General features: G+C 36.1%; 1 protein-coding gene across 5 annotated transcripts in view; it reads right to left on the bottom strand.

The window, feature by feature from the left end:
• The window catches only part of ASXL2 (ASXL transcriptional regulator 2), a 235,476-nt gene that overhangs the window by 14,589 nt on the left and 201,960 nt on the right, over positions 1–18,927 (bottom strand). For all 5 annotated transcript variants that reach the window (XM_077152315.1, XM_077152314.1, XM_077152316.1 and 2 more), the window contains 3 exons: positions 14,201–14,364; positions 6,058–6,154; positions 1,375–1,480 (listed from right to left, as the gene is read on the bottom strand). In XM_077152315.1, coding sequence (XP_077008430.1) covers positions 1,375–1,480; positions 6,058–6,154; positions 14,201–14,364 — 367 coding nt within the window. The remainder of the gene's footprint in view (positions 1–1,374; positions 1,481–6,057; positions 6,155–14,200; positions 14,365–18,927) is intronic.

Raw genomic sequence — 18,927 nt, forward strand, 5'->3', positions numbered from 1 at the left:
TAGCCAAAGAACTCAAGAGCCCCTGAGGAGACAGTAGGAGAGTTGGCTATCACTGTTTTTCAGAGGTTAAAAATTAACACTATGAGTTTTTTTAAAAATCTGTTTAAATTCCACTTAGCATAGTTCAAAAATTCTGAGCTTAAGTTCCTATGAGCTGTCCTGAAGGTGTAGCTATTTAGAACTTTTATAGTGTGGCCCAAGAGCTAAGCTACTCCTTAAGGGTCACCAAAGATTCCTTCTAATGTGTTAGAATATTGTCTAACAGGCAAAAACAGAGTGGCCTTCTTGGGTTCCTTCAAATAATCAGGACTGTGCCTTTGAGATGGAATGGCTAAGTACAAAACTGGACAGGAATCAAACATAAGAGCTAGTAACAATAGCTAAAAACTAAAAGACCCAATAACTATTGTAATGCTCTACTTGCCTAGTAAGGTGGATATGAACAAATCTATGTGGAATTACTGTCAGCAGTAATAATGGCCTAAATGTATACACCATCATTTTTATAGAAGAGTTCAAAGCTCATATCAAGAATGTAGATGGATGAATATGAGAGTTTCATTCTCACTAAGATCCTATTCCTAACTGACCGTGAAGTAGATCAATGGACACTATTACCTGGAGATAAGGGGAAAGGCCATAGTTCTAAAATTGTGGCTATGACGTCATCTGAGGAGTTCTCAGCATGCAGAAGATATGAAGGGAGACTAACAAACAAATAGGATTCTGGGCATTCTATCTTATGACAAACAGAACAGTTTCATTTTCATCTGTTCAAGTATTCCCAATATGATTTCATCTGGACTTTTTGTTAGGAGAAAAAAGATTTAGAATACAGCTCCTTAAGGACACAGAGCTTATATCTTGATTCAGCTGTGCAGAATCAAAGAGAAATTAAAGAGAAGACACTGTTTAATTATACTTCAAGTTTAAATGGTTCCATATTATAGGATTCCTAGGATTTCTTTAATGATTTATAAGTTAACATATTTTGGGATGCTTAACTGCCATTAAAAATATATACTAAACTTCAGTATTTTTATATCTTTTAAAGTTACTATAAGAAAAGCCTACCCTTTTAAAGAAGAGAACTCTAAGTAATCCAAGGTAACAAAATCTTTTGTTTTTCTTTCAAGGAACAATCCAGCCCACCATGATAGTGTGTTAAGAGTCATGGATTAAGAGTAATCCACATTTTGTATACCTGAGATTCATAAAAAAGAAACAAACAAACCTTACTGATCAAGAGGAATTGGTAAAATTAAAAATACGAGGAAACTGGGGACTAGATTTTCTGACAAAATAATGAGATGAGGCGCCATATGATATATGTAGGAATTAACATATGGTTTACAAAACCTGTTTTGATATTACCTTTGACCATAGTAGCTTTCAAAGAATTGTTCTTTCCAGGGCTCTACTTTCTTCTCCTTCTCAATTTCTTGCCGAATTCGCACCTGCATCTCAGGTGTAAATTCACCTGTAATGTACCAAGAAGGAAAAAAAAGAAGAAGATACTCATGAAAGACTAAAGCTTCATGCAGGAATCAGAATACGATCATGTGAAAATAGAAATTTAGTTTCCCATTGTTAAGTGCCTAAATATCATTCGGTGTAATGAAAATTAATTTGCACAACTCTCCATGCAGTTTTCAATAGTTGGTTAAGGTCAACAGGACCTTTTCTCTGGGCTTCTCCTGCAGCACCTCTCTCCTGCTCCAAAAGTCATTTTCCCTCTAGAGTCTGCATATCTCTAACCTTCACTTTCTAATTTCTTTTCCACTATGGAAAAAATAATGCTGTGGGTTCAGTAAATAATGCCATAATGAGTTCTAAAGTTCTGTTTCTCCAAGGTTACTTACATTTTGGGCCTTTTATCTCTAATTGCATAATGAAAAGCTATGTCCCACTGAAGGACATTTCAGAGTCCAGAAAAACTTAGGAGGTTATTTTGAAGTTGTCAGTTTTCTAATTTTTCCCAGAAATTGTACCAATCCCAGTGCCTTACCAACAAGACAATCAACATGCCAAAGACCAAAACTACTTTGAATGTGCCTTTTATTTGCATATACTACAACCACCTCAACCGTACTCACTCCATTAAGCAGAGACAAGTGAATGTACTTGGTAGGCCACCTTCAAACTTGGGGCTTAGGAAAGTTTGCCCTTTTATACTCTTAACACTGAGACATGAGGAAATAAGAGGCAAAAATAACGGAATTTGAGGTTTAAGACCTCCTGGGGGTAAAAAGTACTGTACTTTTTTTTTGCTGTTGCTTGTGATAATTTTATGGTATACTGTAGTCACTTGCTTACATATAAAAAAAAAGTAACTGAATAATAATCACTGTATCCTTGTTGATAGTACCAACATACAAAAATGTGAGGGCAGGGGGAGTAAATCTTTTACCGATATAGTTTTTTTTTTTTTTCCAATGTAGTTTTAAAGAAAGGTACTGGTAACTGATAAGTTTTCTGTTTGTCTTTTATTGTTAAAAATAACACATACATAAAAGAAATATCAAGCAGATCACAACAATTGGTTGTAGAACAGATTTCAGAGTTTGGTATGGGTTACAATTCCACAATTTTAGGTTGTTCCTTCTAGCTGCTAGGAGACAAGAGGCTAAAAGAAATATCAATATAATGATTCAGCAATCATACTCATTTGTTAAATTCTATCTTCTCTGTAATTACTCCACCTTCTCTTATGCTCTTTCTCTCAATCTTTAGGGGTATTTTTAGGCTATGCTAACTTTTACATGTTGGAAAGGGCTGTCATTAATATAGGATAGGGGGAAGGAATAGTTGATGTTCTACACTTCAAGACTTAACTGGCCTAGGAACCTATCTGAGGGTTGTAGGTTTCTAGAAAGTCATCACAGTACATGGAAACTTTGCAGAATCTCAGATAAAGCCCTAAATGTTCTTTAGAGGGTTGGGAGAAATGGTTTTGGCTGGGTTTGGCAAACCATGATAAATTGCAGCTGAATTTTATACCTAGCTGAAGCATGTATAAAACTAGCCTCCAGAATAGCCGCTCAATACTATTTGAACTCTCTTAGCTATTGATACCTTATTTTTTACATTTCTTTTCCCCGTTTTGGTCAGGAAAGCATTGTCGATCCCACAGTGCCAGGGCCAGGCTCATCACTGGAAATCATATTCCATGTTGCCAGGGAGACTTTCACCCTTGGATGTCATGTGTCACATAGAGGGGGAGGGTAATGATTTCACTTGCAGAGTAGGGCTTAGAGAGAGAGAAAGAAAGAGAGAGGCCATACCTGAGCAACAAAAGAGGTCCTCTGGAAATAACTCTTAGGCGTACCTATAGGTAGGTTAAGCTTTTCTGCTACATAAATAAGCTTCTAAGCTTCACAAGAGCAATCCTCAAGAACAAGGGCTCAGCCTACTGACTTGGGAGTCCCTAATGTTTGAGACAGTATCAGGGGTTTCCCTGGTGGTAAATATTAATAGTTTCATATTTTTTCCTCCCATCCCTGAAGAGACTTTGCCAATTTTTGATTGTCTGCTCAACATACTCTGGGATATATCCAGGCATTACATTAAGCTATATGGAATTACAAGTCCTCATTCCCATTCTAGAGTCCCTGTACTTGGGTTGTTTAAATAATCTATTCAGATAGGTTGAGTTAGATTATGTGCTACAGAAACTTTAGCTTTTAGACAAAATAAACCTCTCTTCTTTTGGTCCCATATAGTAGGTGAAGTTCTAAAATACAATGTCTTCCTTACTCCTGTATTCTGACTGATCTTAATCCTGACCTGATCAGCTTCATTTATATCTCTAATTGAAGCCTGATCTCTTTTTTGGTTTCCTTAACAGTTGTTTTATGTGGCAATGCTGACCTTCAGAATTGCAGAACTCCTACTCTGAGTCTTAGGTGTCACACAGATACCCAAAGTTCCAGGGAAATACCAGATTATACACATACAGCACAGCCTCTCAAAATCTAGAAATAACAATTTCCACTCCAGACAAAATGTGACTCCTATAAGAGCTTACAACCTAGGCCCCAATTTTCTTATAAGCATTTTATAAATGAGACCATACAGTATGTGCCCTTTTGTTTCTGGCTTATTTTTAATCACATTACGTCCCACAGGTTCATTCATATTGTTGCATGCCTCAAGACTTTGTTCCTTTCTGTAGCACTACAGTATTCAATCATATGTATATACCATAGTTTGCCATTCTACTTATGTCCTCATATCCTGTAGCCACTTCTATCCATTGGGCATGATGTACAATGTCCAAAGTCAAAAGTTCATCAATGGACTTTTAAACAATTTTCAATGCTCCCAAGAGAAAAATAACTGATAAACACATCTTTACCAAACAGAAAATCCAAACTTCCCCTTAACTCTTGTCCCTGCCCCCCAACCCCTGTCATTTATCTTTGGTATTGCTGTATTACTGCTGATTTTTTCTGTTAAACATAGCTTGTAGTATGCAATAGTAGTTTTCCCCCTATATTCTTATACTCTTTGTACTTTCTATATAAGATTCAAACCTTTGAAATGGTTCATGCAAGGATTTATTTATATTTGTATTGTTAATCAGTAGGATACATGGCTCTATACAACCCTTTTCTATGATGTTCACCGTCAATATGGCCATAATGAACTGCCTTCAGTTCCATTCCCCAACATTTAAGTTCAGCCTCATTAGCTAACTGTTCACCCATCTCTAGCTAACTGATAAGTTTTAAAGTGCTAATGTGATTTCAATCTTTCAGGAAAAAAGGGTGTCTGCCCAAAGAAATCTGCAGGAAAGAAAATGGACAAAATTAACCAGCAAGAGATTCCTTCAAATTCCAGAATTTTCTCCAAAAAGAAAAGGATGGGAAAAACCAACGTTACAGTGAACAGCATAGATATTTATTAGCTGGTCATTTAACTCTAATTTTCATTAATCTGACAAAATAAACAATGAACAGCACCTGTAACAATCTCCTAATAAATGTACTTATTTTAAAGCTTCTTATACTTGTTTTAAGCTATGTGTTGGCACAACTTAAATAACGTTTCAAGTGTTATTTTGTATACCCTATGTATTAAAAAACATTTAACATTTGAAATAAAAATAATGCAGCAAGTGTTTCACTTGTGGCTGCATATTAAAACTGTTTGGAAAAACTTAAAACAAAAACAACAACATCTAAAGCTCAGGAGGCCCCAAACTTGATCAATATATCAAAATCACTATAAGTGGGGACTGGACATCAGTATTTTTAAAAGCATCACAGTTGATTATATTGGGCAACCAGGGTTAAGAACTGCTGATATTGACAGATACTAAATGTGCTCTCACAAGCAAATAAAACCTTTTTAATACTTTCTAAATTATCTAAACTACATAAAACTTTATATTAATATACTTTATAATACTCTTAGTGAATATGTTAAATCAGACAACATAGTCTGATAAATATAAGCAGAGCATACCAACAAACAAGTGACCATGGTCAGCAATTCTAAGATCTCAACTTCAAATGTTCTAACTGCCAATGAACTGTAAACTTTAAATGGGTGAATTTTATGGTATATGAAATATCTTTCAATAAAGCTGTTTAAAAACATTCATACTGCCGTTTTTTAAATTTTAGTTTCACTGGGCAGTAATAAAGAACTTACTTCACTGTTTACCAACCCATGACTCATACCACCATAAAATATCTCTAATTCTACCCTCCGCTTGTTGGGGAGTTTATTACAATGTGAATTTCTAGACATTAACTTATATTTACTGAAACAGAACCTCCACGGTAAGGGCTTAAAATTCTGTGCTTTTCAGTTTGCTAGTTGACTCAAATTCATTAAAGAAGCATATTGCTGGACTTGATACACAAGCTCCAGATAATGGTTTCACCATAGATAGCTATGAAAACATCCCATCCTTTGCCTCCCATAATTGCTCAAATACCTGTTAGGTGGTAAGGTGCCAATATGCCCCCAAAGCAGCTCAGGTGCACATATATTTACTGGCCCCAAGTGCATAAACATCTTGGGAGACACAGGAGGTAGAACACTTACCCTCTGAGAGTCTTTCCTTCCAACCTTGGGCTGCTGAAGTGAAGAATTCATTGTTAAGGGCTGAGCCATTTAACTTCATCAAACCATCTGGACCAACCTGCGCAAAGAATAAGGCAAGAAAAACTTAATAAAGGTATCATGTAGTGCTTCACTTTCCTTCTTTATAGAAAAATATGTATGCATATTTAATTTTATAGAAACATGACCATATCATATTCTGTTTATTATGGACAACTCTATTTTTGAATGTAATATTGCCTTTTCTAAAAAAGTACTCTCCTGTCTACCTCTCAAATTTTCTTCCTCTCCTTTTAACTCCAATCCTCAATGATTAAAAACCTGCTCACAGAACTAAGAGCAAAAAATATATATACATATATAATGGATTTTTAGGGGGCTGGGTTCATTTTTTTTAATAAACATGAGACTAAGTTATATACACTACTCTGAAAGTAACTTTTCTCACTTAATATACCATGAAAGTCTTTCCAAATCAACTGGCTTAGTGTTAGTTTCTTTATAATGACTGCCTGGTATTTGATTGTATGAATGTACCCCAATTCATATACCAATTCTCTAGGAACAGACATACACTTTATTTCCAGTGTTTTCCCAAAATCAACAAGGCTGCAATAAGCACACTGGTATAGATGAACAAACTAGTGCTTTTATTTCTATGTGAACAGATTCCTAGATCAAATAATTTATGTATGTGAGTGTGTGATTAAATCATCAGATTATTTTCCAAAAAAGCTACAACAATTCACACTTCTACCAGCAATATATCAGTATATACTTTTCCCTACCAACAGATGTTATCATATTATTTAATTTTTGCCAACCCAGTGGGTTTGAAATGGTAAAATTTTTTTTCTCTTAGTTACCTGAGTGACTGGGCATCTTTTTTTAATGTTTTGAAACCATACTTAAGTTTGGTTTCAAACCAAACTGTAAACTGCCAACTCATACCACTTGCCCATTTTTCTATGGGGTTGCTTATTTTTATTTATCATTAATTTGTGAGAGTACTTGCACATTATATGTATTAAATTTATTTTCACATATGTGGAAAATATTTTCTCCAATCTGTCTACTGACATGATTTGTGATTGATATGATTTGTGATGTCTTGTCAAAGTTTTTTTTTTTTGATCTGTCATCTGTGTTTTTTTCTTTTTTAATATTTCTATTGACAAATCTTCACATACATATATTCCATACATGGTATACAATCAATGGCTCACAATATTGTCACATAATTGTGTATTCATAACCATGATCGTTTTTAGAACATTCTGTCAAAGGTTTTTGAAACTATCTTTACAGTAGAGATTCTGGATTTCCTGTCTTGGTTAAAAATCCTAAAATCTAAAAGACTAGAAATACAAGATGTCAGAAGACTTAAAATGAAAGACAATAAAAATGCCATTCTTCCAAAAATTAGTATCTACATTCCTATCAGAATCCCCTGTCAGACTTTTTATGAATTGAATAAAATAATCTTATCATTCATTTAGAAAAAACATGCCATAGACTGGTACAGAAAAAAATTTAAAAGAAAAAATCTGATGGGGAATTTGCCTCTCCAGATATGAAATACACAAATAAAGCAAAATTCACTTATTACAGGCATTAGAGTGAACAAAGAGATCAGTGGAAGAGGAGGAAGTACTTATAAATAGATACTGCTTATATATACCCATATATGAACAGAATGTATGACAAAGACGATATTTAAACAATGAGAAAAAGCTGGTTATATAAATATATAGTACTGGGACAAATGGCTATCCATTCAGTAGAAAAAGTTGAACCACAATTTCACATCATATGAAAAAAAATCCATGTGAATTAAAACCTAAATGAAAATTTCAATCACAAACAGCGTTCAAAGAATAACTAAGGAATCTATTTGGAAAACCTAGGGATTTGGGGAGATCTTCTCAACCCACATTATTTTCTAAAGCTATCTGGGCCAATATTATTTTTCCCTGGCTTTAAAACAGGAGTTGATAAACTTTTTCTGTACAGGATTAGACTGCAAATAATTTAGGCTCTGGAAGTCAAATGGCTATTTGTAACAATTCAACTGTACCAGTGTAGTGCAAAAGCAGCCAGAGCCAGTATGTACATTAACGGGAGGGCTGTATGTCAATAAAACTTTATTTACAAAAACACACAGTGGGCTAGAATTGGCTTATGGTCCATACTTTGCCAACCCATGCACGAGGGTTGGCAGAGTGCTAATAAGCATTCCTATGAGAAAGGTCATCCACCCCTACTTGAATGGTCAGTGAAAAGCAAGTTACTTTGTCACAAGTCAAATAATCCACAGTTTAAGTGCTCCAACTTGTCACTTTAACTTCAAATCTGTTTTCTAGAGAATTAAAGATGTTTACCCCTTCCCTATGATAGATGTTAAATATATAGCTGAAGGGTCAGGGAAGATGGCAGAATAGGATAGATTAAGTTCAGATCTGCTCCAAGGAACAGTTAGAAAAGGGACAGGAGGGCAACTGAGACAGCAATTCCAGAGTGTAAGTGACTTGGGAGAATCTTCTGCACCACATACGGTGACCCTTGTTGCAAAAGCTGAGGAACTGAGAAGCAGACAACCAGAGACCATCCAGCTGGTGCAAACAGCCTGAAGCGGAAGCCCAGAGCCCTCAGTACTGCACAAACAGGGAGACAGGGACTAGGAAGTAGGCCAAGCTGTGTTCCTTGAACGCACTACTCTCACCAGTGCAGCCTTGCCACACACGACTCACCTCACAGCCCACGCACCTGAACCCCATCACCCATCCCCATGCCCCACGCTCCAAGTGCCCCCATCCCACCAACTTCTGTGCGTACCTGCCCCACACATCCCATCTCACAGGGGCAGCCCAACTCACCTCTCCTGTACCCCTCCAGAGCACTACCACCCCCTCCCTACAAGCTGTCACCAATGCATAAACGCAGCAGGCACATACCTCCAAAGCCAGGCTATACTGCCCCCAGCCCATACAATGGTATAGCACCCCTACCTCCCAGCCCCGAGCTCTGTGCATGGGTACATCAGCACCGCACTCCTAGACCAGCATATGCGCACGGCCCCAGTCACGCCCCTCAGCTCTGGTAAAGCACTGACCTGCGCCGCCAGCCCAGGTTTGCAAAACGCCAACCCAGGGCCATATTTCTGTGCATGCGCACAAAGGGTCCCATGCCCTAGACCAGTGCATACCAGGGCCATGCCCCCCAAGACTCGTGCACCAACACAGCCACATGCTCCCTAGCGCTGGGCACCCATGCTCACAAGCACCAGTGTAGCATTCACAACCTGCGCCTATACCTCACTGCAACATATCACCAAACTGCTGTGCCCTGTGCCGTGCCCTGCATCCTGCTATACATCCATCCCACAAACACAAGGCTTTAGATCACTGAAGGAAATCAACTCCCAAAGTAAATCAATCAAGATAATTACATGCGGCAAAACTGATTTTTGACAAGGCCCCCAAATCCTCTGAACTAGGAAAAAATAGTCTTTTTGATAATTGGACATAGAAGAACTAGGTATCAATAGCCAAGAGAATGCAAGAGGACCCCTATCTTACACCCTACACAAAAATCAACTCAAAGTGGAACAAACACCTAAATATAAGAACTAGCACTGTAAAGCTTCTAGAGGAAACATAGGGAAATGTCTTCAAGACCTAGTAATAGGAGATAGCTTCCTAAACTTTACACCCAAAGCACAAACAGTAAAAGAAAAAATAGATAAATGGGAACTCCTCAAAATCAAACGCTTTTATACCTCGAAAGACTTTGTCAAAATGGTGAAGAGGCAGCCAACTCAATGGGAGAAAATATTTGGAAATCACATATCGGACGAAGGTTTGATATCCTGTATACATAAAGAAATCATACAACTCAACAACAAAAGAACAAACAACCCAATTATAAAATGGGCTAAAGATATGAATAGGCATTTTTCTGAAGAGCAAATACAAATGGTTCAAAAGCACATGTAGATTGCTCATTTTCACTGGCTTTAAGGGAAATGCAGATCAAGACCACAATGAGATACCACCTCACACCTATAAGAATGGCTGCCATTAAACAAACAGGAAACTATAAATGTTGGAGAGGATGTGGAGAAGTCGGGACACTTATGCACTGCTGGTGGGAATGTATAATCGTGCAGCCATCATGAAAGACAGTTTGGCAGTTCCTTAGGAAACTAAATATTGAGTTGCCCTATGATTCAACAATAGCACTACTTAGTATATGCTCAGGAAAGCAATGATACAAACAGACATTTGCACACCGATGTTCATAGAAGCACTATTCACAATTGCCAAAAGATGGAAGCAAACCAAATGCCCATCAACAGACGAGTGGATTAACAAAATGTGGTATATACATACGATGGAATATTATGCAGCAATATGATGAAATGATGTACTGACCAAAAGGGGGAAAAGTAGTGTAACTAATAAAGTGTCAGTGGCAGAGGGAGTTCCAATAAAAGTGTCAGTGGCAGAGGGAGTTCCAATAGAGTTGAGAGGATACTCTGAGGTTGCCCGTAGGCAAGCTTCAATTAGACACTGCCACCTGTCATAACTTGCCAAACCCAACCAAAATCATTCCAGCCAATCCTAAAGAACACCTAGAGCAATATATAAGATTCTACAAAGGTTCCATGCACTAGAGTAACTTTCCAGAAACCTTCAACCTCCAGATGGGTCCCTGGACCAGTTAAGTCCTGAAACCTAGAGGGCCCAGCTTCTCCAGAACATCAGATAGTTCCATCTCCCTATTCCTTATTATATTGACAGCCCCTTCCAACGTGAAAAAGTAAGAATGGCCACAGCCCAAATACTCCTAAAGAGAGGGAAAGAAAGATCAAAGGTGATGGTGGAGTTATACAGAGAAAAAAGGATTTAACAATGACTATGATTGCCGAATCTGTAAATCATCTCTTTTAGTCGCTAGTATCTTATAGCAGCTAGAAGTAAAAACCTAAAATTGTGGAACTGTAACCTATGTCAAACTCTGAAATATGTTCTATGACTAATTGTGGTGCTATGCCTTGAAATTTATTGCTTTTTTGTATATATGTTATTTTTCACAAAAAAGGCAATTGTGATGATAAAAAAATATTTATTCCTTCTAGCTTTGCTAGATTCAGGTGTCAACTCGGTCAGGTGATGGTGCCTAGTTCTGTTGCTGTGGACACGAGTCAAAGACATATGAAGCTCATCTGTTGCTGATTACATCTGTGGTCGCCTAGGGGAGTGCCTGCTACAATGAATGCTGTTTGATTTAATTGGCTGGATGCTTAATTGAGACAGGTCGAAGCAGCACAGCCCTAGCAGCTCAGCATACCTCATCTCGGCACTTGCAGCTCAGCCCAGGCCTTTGGCAATGCAGAAAGGAATCACCCCGGGGAAAACTGTTGGAACCCAGAAGACTGGAGAGAAGGCCAGCAGAGATCACCATGTAAGAGAGATCCCATGTAAGAGAGAACCTCAGATGAAAAGTTAGCTGCCTTTCCTCTGAAGAACTATACGTTTTTAACTTATAAATCCCCTTTTATTAAAAGCCAATCTATCTCTGGTGTGCTGCATTCTGGCAGCCTTTGACAGCCTAAAACAAGCCTCCTATATTCTGGAGCAGCTAGAAGGAAAAATCCGAGGGGATCACATGGTAGCCCATAACAAATTCTGGGATCCGTCCTGTAACTACTTGTTGAAGAGTGCTTTGTAAACTATTGCTTTTTTCTTTCTGTGCTTTGTATATATATTATATCATTTAAAAAGTTAAACAAAAATTATGTCTATATCTATCTATCTATCTATCTATATATATCTGAAGAGAACTGTTTTAGTTCCCCCACTCCCATTTCTTGTCTCAAGTTTAAAAAGTAGTTTTCCACAGAAGTTTGCTGTGTACTCCATACACTGGAGTTCAGTTTCTAACATTTCATCCTAGTAATAAGAATTATTTACAAATACTCCAAATTCCATAAGACAATGGAGCTGCTATTTCACTTAGTCTAAAAGTTTCTATGTGCTCCTATCATATTAGTATCTGAAAACGACTGGCCAAGTAACCTTTTTCTGAGAAAGGATAGGGCCATCAGTGAAAAGACAGGTCTGAAGGAAGTGTACTAGAGTTTCATAAATTGGCCCTCAGGTACTGTACTATTAAACTCAAATAACCCTGAATCTTAAAAAAAAAAAGATGAGATCAATACCTAATGAGAAGTCCACTAAATATTCCGCTGAAACTTCAGTTTCCTAACTTGTTCTGACCAAGATCTGAGCATCGTAAAATCTAGTTTCTCCAGCAAGTGTTAAGGGGGGGAGAACAACTGCTTAAAAAAAAAGTGTAGGATCAGTTTCACTTTTTTGTCCCTACTGCTGGTGATTTAGTTGAACTCACAGGACAATCGAACTGACCTGACTTGCCATGTGCTGATTCACAGCACTATACAATAGAAACCAACAGAAAGATGATTATCAAAATTAGAAATATTTACATTCAAATCCCAACAAATTAGGTTAATTAGCTGTAAAGATCTGTACAGGTTACTATACCCTCCACTAATCTCAGTTCTCTTAGTATAAACTAGGAAAAATATCTTCCTACTCTCGTGGTGCTCTTACAATGATTAGAAAAAGGGAAAAAACATAGCAAGTAATTAGACTGTAGTAGGTGTATGGAAATGATTTTTTTTTTAAATCTTAGAACTGAATAAACCTTAGAAAAATCAGAACAATCCTATCTTTCTTTTACTGAGGAGAAAACAAACTCAAAAGAGACACTGATTTGCTATTTACGCTTTACTTGATGAAAGCCTACAACTCAAATCTCTACCTTACTCCTAGTCAAGCTAAATCTCTGTGGACCCTTCCTTGACTTTTCTCAAACTTTTGGTATTTCTTATATTTAAAAAAAAACAAACTTTTTAAATTGTAAAATATAACATATAAACAAAGAAAAGAAGAAAATGCAATAATTTTCAAGGTAATTTTCAACAAACAATTACAGAACAAGATTTCAGATTTATGGGTTACTATTCCACTATTTCAGATTATTCCTTCTAGCTTCTCTAAAACACTGGAGGCTAAAAGGAATATCAATATAGTGATCAGCAGTCATACTCGTTTATCAAATCCTGTTTTCTCTGTTATAACTCCTACCTCTTCCTTGAGCCTTCTCTCAGTCTATAGGGATTTTTGAGCAACACCTGTTCTGACTTTTTCATATTGAGAAGGGGTGTGAGCAATAAGTGACAGAGGGATGCAATTAGTTGATAATCTTAGAGAGGCTAGTGCCTCTGGGTTTCATGATCTATTTGGCCTAGGAACCTTCTGGAGGTTATAGGTTTCAGGAGAGTAAACTTAGTACATGAAACTTTTATAGAGTCTCAGTTATGAGTGCTAGGTGTTCTTAAGAGTTAACAATAATGATGTTGCATTAACAAAAATGATGGCAATTTACAATATCTAGCTGAAGCTTGCATAAAAGTAGCCTCCAGAATAGCCTCTCAACTCCATTTGAACTCTCTTAGCCACTGATGCCTTATTTTGCAACACATCCTTTCTCCTTTTAAAAAAAGTATAATTTATATTGGGTTTTAGGTTCTTCATTATGCAAGCAAGAAATATGTTTTACAAAAATTTTAAGAAAAGGATAAAAACAATCCCAACACTCTGAACTCTTTATTGTAAGCCCTTCCAGATGTACATATTCTATTTCTAAGAACATGTTCTTAGCTTATTTCTGATGTTTCCCACTCCACTGGCCCACATCCTGTTGATATTGGACCAAGACAACTCTTCCATCCTCCGTGAGCTATATTCTACTGATGCCTACAATCTTGTATGGAGAGCAAGACAAATTTCATTTCTTGATCATGACAATCTGGCAACAGAGGTTTTTTTTTTTTCCTTTATAAGACCTAGAGGAACTACTATTAACAACATAAGTAAAAATACTCTTATTTCTTGTTTAGTTCCATTAATACCACTTCTTTACAGTTATATAGAAAGTAAAAGAAAACTATTTTTAAAAATTTTAAGGAGTTCTAAAGCAAATGAGGAAGGGAGGCCCCAGAAGCATTATAAAATTGCTTAAGCTTGAGTTTACAAACCTGTCGATCCACCTCTGGAAGTAGTAGAAGCAGTCTCTGCTGGCAATCTCCAGGAAGGACAGAAAAGGTATGTTTGTTGATCAGCGCTCGCAGATTTGTATTAACCAGAATGGAGTCTGGTGTCTCAACATCAATTTCAGCACATTTAGTTCTTTTCATCTGCCCTACAAAAAAATGGAAAATAATCAATTGGATTTCTATCCCATTCCTGTTTCTACCTCAACTCTAGCTTGTTCGGCTATGCAAAAAACTACAGTCATAAGCACTCAACCATCACTCTGAAGGAGGTAACACTTAAGGATCTTAAAAATTTCTTACTGGTCCTAAGACTAACAAAACAAGTTCACTTATATAGAAGAAAAGAACGTAATTTATCATCTCTGCAGAAACAGAACAAGGTATATAAAATAAAATGTACTTCTGTCATATATTTTGAGACCTGATTATTTCCCAAAAGGAACTGAGGAAGTTTATGACAAAAAAAAAGAAAATTCCAAATCTGACTATGATACTGAGGTCCTTTTCCTCCCCTCCTTTCCCATGAGATTTCTCTCCCCACTGATTTTAATTTACATTAACTAAAATGTTAACAACCGAATAATTTAGCAGTTTCAGGAAATCTGGTCACAACCAGAAGGATACGGTTTTTCAAAAGTTTGACAGATCTGAGCACACAAGAGGTTAAAATATAAATGATACAAAACATTATAATATAACAAAGTTAAAAGAGTAATTTGGAAATAATATTTGCAAGCCATGACTAAAGCTTATTATTCTTTATATGAAAAGTACATTTGTAAAGCAATAAGAAAAAGACTAATGCCACCAAGAAAGAAACTAACAAAGGGAATGGCTATTAATAGTCCATTAACCATAAACAGACGCTAAGATATTAATATTTAAAGAAATGCAAGTTAAACTAATGAAAATCTTTTGTCTATCAAAATGGAAAAAATTGTGATGTAGCAGTGGGAGTGTGGGTGGAAATGCAAAACAGTACTTTAAACACTGCTGGTGAGGCTAGAATTTTAGAGGAAAAAAATAGAAATATCTAGCAAAATTTTAATGAATATGGGACTCTACGGCTTCAAATTCTACATTTAGAAATATTTGCACAAAAGTATACACTCCTGGAAATAGGTACTCCTTGGCTCCTCGCAAAAGCACAATCAAAAGTAATGCCTCTTAAGAGAAAAAGATTGCCTTCAACATAGATCCACAGAACTCCTACAAAATTAACATCCAGCACTATCTCACAAAGATTACCTAACAAACTAGATGGCATGCACTACAACACAATCAGCAGAAGCTAGAAATAAATGCTTTAGACCTAGAAGCACTGCTATCACTGAAAGTGTCACATAAGCAGAATACAGAGTAGCTATGTATAAAATGTGTAAGAAAATAAATAACATGATAAAGATGAGGATAAACAGCAGATGAGTAAAACATATGGAATAAAGATGAATAATAGGGGGAACAAATGTTAAAATAAATTTAGAGTGAAATGGCGGTGATCGGTGAGGGGGAGGGTTGGGGGAATAGTATGTATGAATTTTTTTCTATTTTCTTTTTATTTCTTTTTCTGAATAGATGCAAATGTTCCAAGAAATGATCATGATGATGAATATGCAACTATGTGATGATATTGTGAATTACAGATTATATATGTAGAACGGGATGAGCAAAAATTACAATGTTTGCATTTGTTCGGTGTTTTTTTGGTATTTAAAAAAATTTTTTTAATTAATTTAAAAAATTAACATTTCCAAAAAAAAAAAAGAGGAGGATAAAACAATCAGGATTGAACAGACTTGAAAAAAATAAGATTTCTAGGAATGAAGAATAAAAATAGCTGAAATCAGACTATGGGTTGAATATACAGCAGTTCAGACACTTATTAAAGAGGAAATATCAACTTATTTATAGACAATCTATTTACCCAGAATGTAAAAAAGATATATGAGATAAAATATTCTGAGAGCTTTAGTGGAAATATGACTGAAAAAATGAGGAGGTCTAACATCTGCCTGATTGGAGACCTAGAAAGAGAAAAATGAAGATAACAGGATAACACAACATTTAAAGAATTGACAGTTGCACATGTACCAGAACTGATGGAAACCACAAACCTAAAGACCTAGAAGCACAAAATACCCCAAACAGGACAAAAAGAAATCCCTGTTTAGACCTAGTTTCATAAGACTGTTCTTCAAACACAAAGGAAATAGCCTGAGAGAATCCTCAAGGAAGGGAAAGTTTACAGTAAAAGAAAGAACAGTATGAAACCAAACTTCTAAAAAAGGAATCCAGAATAAAGTAGAAAATATCTACAAAACATTGAAAGAAGATATGCCATCAACCTAGAATGGTATGTCCACAAAACTATCCTTCAAAAATGAATATGTTGGGGCGGATGGGCCATGGTGGCTCAGCAGGCAGAGTTCTCACCTGTCATGCCAGAGACCCAGGTTTGCTTCCCAGGGTTGCTCATGTGAGAAAAAAAAAAAAAAGTAAATATATATATATATATAGGTTAACGTTGAATTGGAACAGTTTCTCTGGTGATGGAAAAGCTTTGGTAATGGATGGTAGTAATGGTAGGACAACATTATGATTAACATCACTGAACTGTATGAAAGTGGTTAAAATGGGAAGTTTTAGATTAGCACCACTGAATTGTATATTTATGTGGTTAAAATGGGAAATTCTAGGTTATATATACGGTACCAGAGTAAAAACTTAAAAACAAAACAGTATACAACTGTACCAAGAATGAACTCTAAACTATGAACTATAAAGTATAATTTTCATTATTTGTAAGAGACACCACATTAATGCAAAATGGCAATAATGCAAAAACTGTGGAAGTTATATGGGAACTCTGTATTTTCTGCATGGTTTTTCTATAAACCCACAACTACCCTATAAACCCACAACTACTCTAATAAAAACAGAATAAAATAAAAAGAATGATCATGAAACAAAAATATTTATAAAGATAAACACTGTGGGAGTTTTACTAACAAGAGGTCTGCTCTACAGCCCACAGCCCACAGAATGGGAGAAAATATTTGGAAATTATATACCTGATAAGGGGCTTGTATCAAGAATATGCAAAGTATTCTTAAAACTCTATAATAAAAATGCAAATCAAAACCACAATGAGATATCATCTCACACCCACCAGAATGGCCATTATCAACAAAACAGAAAATGACAAGTGCTGGAGAGGATGCGGTGAAAGAGGCACACTTATCCACTGTTGGTGGGAATGTCAAATGGTGCAACCACTGTGGAAGGCAGTTTGGCGGTTCCTCAAAAAGCTGAATATAGAATTGCCATACGACCCAGCAATACCATTGCTGGGTATCTACTCAAAGGACTTAAGGGCAAAGACACAAACGGACATTTGCACACCAATGTTTATAGCAGCGTTATTTACAATTGCAAAGAGATGGAAACAGCCAAAATGTCCATCAACAGACGAGTGGCTAAACAAACTGTGGTATATACATACGATGGACTATTATGCAGCTTTAAGACAGGATAAACTTATGAAGCATGTAATAACATGGATGGACCTAGAGAACATTATGCTGAGTGAGTCTAACCAAAAACTAAAGGACAAATACAGTATGGTCCCACTGATGTGAACCGACATTCGAGAATAAACTTGGAATATGTCATTGATAACAGAGACCAGCAGGAGTTAGAAACAGGGTAAGATAATGGGTAATTGGAGCTGAAGGGATACAGACCGTGCAACAGGACTAGATACAAAAACTCAAAAATGGACAGCACAATAATACCTAATTGTAAAGTAATCATGTTAAAACACTGAATGAAGCTGTATCTGAGCTATAGGTTTTTTTTTGTTTTGTTTGTTTGTTTTTTTACTATTATTGTTACTTTTATTTTTTTCTCTATATTAACATTCTATATCTTTTTCTGTTGTGTTGCTAGTTCTTCTAAACCAATGCAAATGTACTAAGAAACGACGATCATGCATCTATGTGATGATGTTAAGAATTACTGATTGCATATGTAGAATGGTATGATTTCTAAATGTTGGGTTAATTTCTTTTTTTTCCGTTAATTAATAAAAAAAAAAGAAAAAAAAATGAATTAAAAAAAAAACTCTATAATAAAAAGATGAGTAATCCAATTAAAAACTAGGCAAAGGCACAGCCCAAACAATCCCAAAGAGAGGCATGGAAAGATCAAAGGTGACGGTGGAATTATACATAGAAGATAAGACTTAAAAAATGAATATGAATGCTGAATCATTAAATTGATAACTCTTTTAGTCTCCAATATTTTATAGCAGCTAGAAATAAGAACCTAAAATTGCGGAATTGTAACCCATGTCAAAGTCTGAAATATATTCTACAACTAATTGTGGTACTGTGCTTTGACGTTTATAGCTTTTTTGTATATATGTTATTGTTCACAAAAACAGAAGGGGAAAAAAAGTTAATTGTAAAAATAAAAAAGTATTTAGGGCGGGCCACAGTGGCTCAGTAGGTAAGAATGCTTGCCTGCCAAGCCCGAGGACCCAGGTTCGATTCCTGATGCCTGCCCATGTTAAAAAAAAAAAAAAAAAAAAAAGTATTTAAGCCCTCTAGCCTCCTATATTCAGGAGCAGCTAGAGGGAAAAATATGAGCGGATCGTATGGCAGCCCATGACAAACTCTGGGATTTATCCTGTAACCACTTTTTGAAGA

Source organism: Tamandua tetradactyla, chromosome 3 (assembly GCF_023851605.1).
Source record: "Tamandua tetradactyla isolate mTamTet1 chromosome 3, mTamTet1.pri, whole genome shotgun sequence".
Lineage (NCBI taxonomy): Eukaryota > Metazoa > Chordata > Mammalia > Pilosa > Myrmecophagidae > Tamandua > Tamandua tetradactyla.